This window comes from Engraulis encrasicolus, chromosome 17, assembly GCF_034702125.1.
Source record: "Engraulis encrasicolus isolate BLACKSEA-1 chromosome 17, IST_EnEncr_1.0, whole genome shotgun sequence".
In the NCBI taxonomy this organism is placed as follows: Eukaryota; Metazoa; Chordata; class Actinopteri; order Clupeiformes; family Engraulidae; genus Engraulis; species Engraulis encrasicolus.
The window spans coordinates 35,073,125-35,081,357 of NC_085873.1; the positions used below are offsets into that span (position 1 = coordinate 35,073,125).

Here is an 8,233-nt window from a genome sequence, read left to right on the forward strand (position 1 = left end):
GGAGGAGCTACAAGGAGGAAGCTGGAGCTGAGAGACTCCGCCTACCCCCCCATCTGCTGCCCCGCCCCCCATCTCTAAGGTCTGCAGGCCTGTTGAAAGCCTTAGCTGGGGCCGGGGGGCAAAACAATCATCTTGACGGGCCCCGCGTTCTCAACATTCAATGTAATGGGGATCCAATTCTACGCTGCTACTCACCTGGAGCTTGGAACTGACCTGATTGACTCCCCTCTCCCTGTCAGTTTGTCACTTCAGCCAATCAGGAGCCAGCAGATACCCCGGTAATCCCGCCCATCCCTGCTCTTACAAAAACCCACTGGCTTGTGTTCAACCACTGCACCGGTTGGCTATGTTTTGCTCCACCGTTCTTGTTCCTTGGCCTAAAAGGCAGCAACATTGTGCAGCTATTCCTGCATCATGAGCATGGTCCTGGGATCGCCATCATGGGGCTGGCGGGGGATTGGAGTGTCAACTGTCAGGATCGCTCAAACTGTAGGCCACGGGCATAACACAAGTACTTCAGACACCCCTGCAAGCTACCAAGAATGGGCCCCCGAACTAAAAAAAGAGGGCCTAATATCATGTGGAGGAGGGGGCTAATTTCTTCAAGTCAAGGGCCCATGTGGGCCCTCCGCCTCGTATGGGCCCCCCCTGCCTCGCGGGGGCTGCGGGGGTGTAATTAACGCCCCTGTAGTAGGCCTGACCTACAGTACAGTAACAGTTCAGCTGCCCAGACTAGAGTCCCATGGTGAAGCTACAATATCTAACAGGTGTCTTACTTGTCAACTTGACCCGGACAGTCGGACAGTCGGTCCATCAGTCAGAAATAGCTGATGATGGAGTTCATGGGGTGGGTGGAAGCAGGGCTGGACTTGCCATCGGGCATAGCAAGCATTTCTCGGTGGGCCAATTTTTAAATTTATTTCCATTTTTTTTTTACATTTCTGAAAATAGGGTCCCACAAGGGTGCAGGGCCAATAGGGTCCCACAAGGGTGCAGGGCCGACGCACCGGTGAGTCAGTTCTGAGCCGCTATTTATGAGAGGCCCCTTTAGGTGCCCGGCACCCATTCCTCACCCAGTCAGGCCAGCCCAGCCCTGGGTGGAAGACGCTTTTTTTTCCGACATCCTCTGCAGCTAGCTCCCGCCCACCTCGACCACTTGAATGCTGCATACAGTATGTCCTGGAGTCGATTGACAGAGAGACCCTTCTCTGCATCTGCGGACGGTAGTGGTAGCCAGGCAGTGCCCCTCCTAGTCAGCTCAAGAGCAAATGCTTTCTGAGCTCCCAAAAAATCGGGAACTCCTCCCACTATGTCGAGAAGCAAACAACCATTAGCAAACAAAAAAGGGAGGCGGGTCAACCTTGCCGTTTGGGAAATGTTAATTGTTATGCTCTTGGTCAGACCAAGACTCGAAGAGATTTTTAAAGTATTTTTTGGGGCTTTTCAGCCTTTATTGGTTTTTGTGAGACAGGATAGTGAAGGAGAGACAGGAAGTGAGCTGGGAGAGAGAGATGGGGAAGGACCGGCAAAGGACCCGGACCGGGAATCGAACCCGGGTCGGCCGAGTGGTAAACGTGTGCCCTACCATATCAGCCACGGTAGAGCCGACTCGAAGAGATTTTAAAGTCGATGATAATCAGGCTAGGGTAGTGGGTCTCCTATTTCCCATTGGCCAATGCCTTTGATGTACCAATTAACCAATTGAGGTGGAATTGATGTGCAAAATGGAGGACAAGAATGCATGTAGGACAGGAGCAGTTGCCCGTCCACCTTCGACACCTGGTGGTCTGCCATTGGTCAAATGGTCACCCCACCTGAAACCAAGAATCAACCAATCGGCAGGCTGAGGATGGTGCTGTGTGAAGCGGTGTGTGCCCCATACAGTTAGGACTTGAACCTTAGTCACACTCCCTGAAAGACACAAGTGATCAACAGACAGGAGGATGCTTTTTCTTCTCTGAAGTGGTGTTATGTACTCTCAATGGGTGTGCCCCATACATTTGAGCCTTGAACCTTCTCTTCTTGGACGGGATCTCGGGGGTCCCATGACTGGAAAGAGGGGAGGAATGAACTCCTTTACTGCCCCAAAGAGAGCCACTTCTGGGGTGCGTTCCAATATGCAAACTTGCTTCCTCCACTTGTGCTTGTGACCTCGCCCCGCCTCCTGGCCCCTCCTCAGTGGAGAAAACAATAAAGTTTCCCAGCTGTCAGCTAAGCCACAACAACTTTTGGGGAACTGTTTTTTCATTCAACATCCCAATTTCAAATGAGAAAAAGACTTTACAATTGAGTTTTTGCAAGATATTGAATTAATGCTGTTGTCAGTGATGTCATCTTGACACATTACGTCCTGGTACGAGGCCACAAGCACAAGTGGAGGAAGCAAGGTCGCATATTGGAACGCACCCCTGGAGAAGTCACAGGTGTCTTGGGGTCAAAAGGGGCACGCAGTGGCCTACTTAGCTGGATGTAAAAGCCACACATTGGGGAGATGTGAAGCCTTTTTGAGGTAATACTACACGGCTGCTGCACTCTTGAAGAGTGGGCTCAGCAAGCTACCGTGGAGTCTCAAAGCACCACAACCTGCTTCTGGTATTCCCGACGCACCTGCCCAAGCGCACTGCCTATTTGACGGAAGCTTTTAGGGGGGACTATTATCAAAGTGAGCTGGACCGGACTTTAGGGAAAAAAAAAAAACAGGAATAGAATGGAATGGAATGGGAAAAGGTTCCGCAGTAGCAGCTCCATTATGATGTCATAATGCTTGGGTCCCTGGAGATCCCAAAAGGGCTTGCTCTACCAGTATGTTTGTTTTTAGATGCTGGCTGGAACCAGGAAGAAGGGGGGAGGTCATGGTGGAGGTGGGGTCGAGAAAAAAACCCTTGCCTTTACCCATGCTCCCACTGGGCTGAAATGGAGTGATATCAGACAGCAGACTGGTCGTTTTTGTTTTTTTTCTTCTTTCCTGTGCTTTTACAGGCCTGTGCTCGAGAGGAACATCTCTCTCTCTCTCTGTCTGTCTCTCTCTCTCTCTCTCTCTCTCTGTTTCTGTCTCTCTCCCTCTCTTTTTCTCTCTCTCTCTCTCTCTTTCTCTCTCTTGCTCTCGTGTTTCCTTTTAGAAAAGGAGCATGGACATGAGAAGGCCATTAGTGTGTGTGTGTGTGTGTGTGTGTGTGTGTGTGTGTGTGTGTGTGTGTGTGTGTGTGTGTGTGTGTGTGTGTGTGTGTGTGTGTGTGTGTGTGTGTGTGTGTGTGTGTGTGTGTGTGTGTGTGTGAGTGTGACTCATGTCTGTGAACTGCGAGATCTCAGACGGGATAATTACCCTGAGACTCCGAACTCTACCAAACAACCAAGAGAGAGAGAAGGTGTGTGTGTGTGTGTGTGTGTGTGTGTGTGTGTGTGTGTGTGTGTGTGTGTGTGTGTGTGTGTGTGTGTGTGTGTGTGTGTGTGTGTCTTTGTGCCTGTGCGCACGCGCGTGTGTGTGTGTGTGTGTTACTGTATGTAGTGTGTTTAGTCTATGTGTGTAAGGCAGCTTGAGAGTGAGAGAAGGGGCATTTGGACTTCGGCCCAGTTAATGTACTGTATGTATGTCCCACAATGCCATAACCCTCTTGTCCTGTTTGCTCATGTCTGTAAATAAATGGACGAATAAAATTGAGGTGGCTGAGAGTCTTCTTTTCTTTTTGGAGAAGTTTAAGAAGTGTGCTCGAAGCTTAATCATTTGATGTGTTAGTTTTCACTTACATGCATTCACACACACGCTCACACACTGACGCGCACACACACTCACACTTTCCAACACAACACTCTGTGAAGCGTCCTTGGGTGTTTTGAAAGGCGCTATATAAAACGAAAGTATTATTATTATTATTATTAGTTGGGTATGTGTGAGCGGAGGGATTGACAGTGAGAGAGAGAGAAAGTGCTGAAAGGTGGACTGTGTAGGATGGTGGCCGGAGTAGGTATTGCAAATATGCTGCTCATTGAAACTGTGCTGCCTGTTGCCTATTTGGATCTTTTCACGAATATTAAGTAATTAATGAACTATTAACGAGTACTTAGTAAAGTACATTTTGCAGCTTAAATGTTCTATTTCTGGAAAATCAAAATTGCAGACAACGGAGAGGATACCTCTTTTCATGTGTGAAAAGTGCAATTTCCCCAGTCATAATGAATACTACATACTGAATTTGATGGTGGTGGTAAGTATTCATGAAAAGGTAACATTTGTGAATGGGCAGCATGGATTCTGGAAATAAACTACTAAAATATTACACAATGCTCCTTTAAGGGTCTGTCTGTGTTTGTGTGTGCCATATGTGTGTAGGCCACATGGATCCAGCTTCAGTGGACTTCAGTAAATTGTCTGCTATGTAAAGGAATGTATGGAATGTCTACAAACTTCCTTCTTTGCCAACTTTTGTTTTCAGTGTCAAATTACTTAATTGATTTCAGAATGCAATGAAGCAGTAAAATAGCTAAACTAAAACTGAAATTGAACAAGAATGAGTTGAAACATCAGCGAAGAGTGTGGTGAGGGTGATGTGGTGTTCTAGCACTATCACAGGTTTACTCAAAGGCAAAGTGCAGTAACTACATATTTTGTCGTAATTCAGTTTAGACTGAAAATAGTCTTCATTGCACCTCATTTATCTTGTAACAAAGCCGTATGGTCCAATTGCTATGTAAAATTAGCAGCACTAACCGCAATTTCCAACTTTTTTGAAGTTTTTGAAGGCTTTTTTCTCAGTTTCAGTGTTGGCATAGTTACTGCACTGTGGCTCTGTAGGGCAGTAGGCCTACGGGTAAACACAAAACTTGTCAAAGTGTTAAAAGGGGGACCTGAAGAGAAAAAAAATCACCGACAAGGACACAATGATGAAATGTTCCGTTTTATTAAATACTTTTTAAGGTCAAGTGTCAGTAATAACAAAGCTATTATGAAGACCAACTAACATTCAGACAAACACTTGATAGCTGTCAAGTCATGGTTTTATTAAATGTAATGATCATGCAAAAAAAAAAAAATCTGAAAAGGAAAACAAAAAAATCCAGCATCCATTTTGCAACTCCGAGTAAATACGTAGCCCGATAGTACATCCATTACAATGCAATATAATTACTAAACTGAGGGGGCGCATACCAAGCTAAGGCAATATATTTTTTTTTTCTTATTTTTAATATTCTTAAAATGTGATAATTCCTCTATCTGTGTCCCCAACTGATGTGGACTCATACCAAAGATGCAACTAGTTAGAGGTGCTATTTTATTTATCCCTCAATGCCTTGAGTTTTTTCTAAAATACTGCAAAAAAGTGGACCGTGGAGATCAATTTCAGCAAGAAAAGTAGACATGCATATTTCTTTCGGTTTTAACTGCACTGCATATTTTTATTTTTTTAAAGTTCGTTCGTTTCATTTTTAAGGTCATTCAACTAACTCCCTCATTGTTTTTTTTTTTCTTGCATCAATGTCATGATTCTGTTTCTAAATGGGTCAAAACAACTGGACATCTCCATAGCCTCAATGCATTTGGAGAGACAGCTAAAAAATAAAATTGATATAAAAATATCCGTTAGAGAAATCCCCCTAAATTAGTGTCTCCTGGATTCCTTCCCTTAACACCTCCCCTTTTTGCACTTCCCTTTCACCAAAAACCCCATCCAGCAGCCTTATCCAGCCATAGCTTTTCTGTGGCGTACATGGATTGAGGCAAGAATTGGTCCGGAATCAAGCCAAAAAAATAAATAAATAAGTGGGCAATAAAACCAGACCACATCCGGTCCGTGGCTGAATGCTTTACCTTAGGATGCCTTCTAAAAAACTCCTTCCTGCCTACGAAGGATGCCTACAGATTGCTTCCTGTCTAGCTAGGATGCCATAGTATAGTAATAGTATAGTTCTTCCTGTGTGTGTGTGTTGCGTCACTAATCGGACGTTTCCTGGTCATCCCAGATCAGGAAAAAAACGAGGACCCTGTGAGTCGAATGCAGGATTGTTTGTCGATGCGATACTCTAAAAAATGGCCAAGCAAGGCAGCGCGAGTCCCCACAGCGCAAGAACAATAAAAACAAAGAAAAAAAAAGAAGAAAACAAAAAAACGTAAAATGTTGAAAGAGAGAAAACAAATAAAAACAAACAGAAAATAAATCTACAATTTCAAAATGAAAAAACCACAGAATAAAACACACATTATTTTTCTCCTTAAAAACAGACTGCAACAGAAGAATCTGCCTTCCACAGAGAGGGGAGCAGGGCCATGAAGAGGTGGAACAGTGCTGATATGTAAAGAAACAACCCTTCCCCACACACACACACACACACACACATACACACACATACACACACACACACACACACACACATACACACACACACACGCACACACACACACGCACAAACGCACGCAATCAGGCACGCACACACACACATACACACACACCTATATAAACGTCGCCTCTGTTCTGGAAACAACATAGTCATGTCTTACAACGTGGGTGCTGTCAGAGCGCACATACAAGTGCAGTGCAGCTATTGAATTAATGTGACTTTTCAAACCAGCTTCAGGTGGGACGTTAGCCCATAGTTTTAAGTTCTACATACTCAAAAGACAAAAACGTTACGTGAGTGTTGTCGAACCGTGACACAGACTGCCTTTCTGAAGCCGTTTATGACTGACGGATACGATGGGAACGTTTCAGGTTTTGGGTGGAGAGAGAATTTAACAAACATACATACACTCACACACACAGCTAGTCCATATTGAATAGCCACAAACGAACATTACACACGTTACCCTTACCAAATACGTGAAAACACAAAAACGATACATTAGAACAGCATTTAACAGTGTGTGTGTGTGTGTCCAAATGTGTGCGTGTGCGTGTGCCTGTGTGTGTGTGTGTGCAAACTATCTTGATGTGTTTTCTATCATGTCTGTCTGTGTGTATTCTTGTGGGTGTAGTGGGTCGTTTACATTAGAAAGCCTCTACTATGGGGGGAATTGGAGGTTGATTCTTAGGTCTAAGTGTGTGTGTGTGTGTGTGTGCGAGTGTGTGTGTGTGCAAGTGTGTGTGTGTGTGTGCGAGTGCGAGTGTGTTTGCGTGTGTGTGTGTGTGTGTGTGTGTGTGTGTGTGTGTGTGTGTGTGTGCGAGTGCGTGCGTGTGCGTGTGTGTGTATGTGTGTGTGTGTGTCTGTGTGTATACGGTACATACAGCATGGACGGATGAAGTGAAATGAGAGTTGACCAGTGCAGTGGCAGGAGGTGGTGGCTGCAGACACAAGGTGAGCTATATATACTGATTATGTACATTTGTGCATCACTGGAATGCAATGCATACCATTAACGTACAACACACACACACACACACACACACACACACACACACACACACACACACACACACACACACACACACACACACACACACACACACACACACACACACGCGCACACACACACACACACACACACACACACACACACACACAAATTCAGCACATGCAGAAACCTGTCTCAAGCTCCCTTTTCAGCGAAAAAAAAACAACACACTTCTCTCTTTTCAACCAATGGAATATCATTTAAATATATTCATAACTATACAAGTTTATAGAGCTTAACTTAAAAAAAAAGAATGCTTTAAAATAGTTGTCATCAATTTAAACTCGCTCAAACACAAACACACGTCTCATATATAACAGTGAGAGTCAGTGGAACGGAGCCAAGGAGGTCCACACAAGGACAGAAATGGAGTGTGTTTGTGGACACCACACTTTCCGACTCGTTAACATAAAACGGATACACAGTAATAATAAAAATAAAATCTTAACACACACACACACACGCACCCCACACACACACTCACAAACGAAAAAAAAAATGCACACTGAAATCCTACAGACTACACTTTGGTGCTTTTTCGATTTTTTTTTGTTTGTTTTGATATTACATATGTATTTGAAGTACGTTCTAAAACAAACAAAAACAAAAGCGTAAATTAAAATAAAATAAAAAAATACAAGGAAAACAAACTAAATCTGCTTCAGATTCACTGGTCGTAATATCTTTCCACACGGTTTCTCTTCAAATGGGCTCCCACATTAAGCAAAACCTTACAGTAGGAGTCCTCAGGTCCCCAAAAAAGTGCACACGCAACGCAAGTGCCAACTCTTGATCTAAGTTCAATTATCATCATCATCATTGTGTCATTTTTTTTCTTGCATTTTTCTTTTC

General features: G+C 44.3%; 1 protein-coding gene across 1 annotated transcript in view; it reads left to right on the forward strand.

Moving 5' to 3' along the window:
- The window catches only part of ndst2b (N-deacetylase/N-sulfotransferase (heparan glucosaminyl) 2b), a 64,090-nt gene extending 60,879 nt beyond the window's left edge, over positions 1-3,211 (forward strand). The window contains exon 15 of the mRNA XM_063220699.1: positions 1-3,211. This exon is cut by the window's left edge and continues 95 nt beyond it. Coding sequence (XP_063076769.1) covers positions 1-31 — 31 coding nt within the window. The 3' untranslated portion in view covers positions 32-3,211.
- The last annotated feature ends 5,022 nt before the right edge of the window (positions 3,212-8,233 follow it).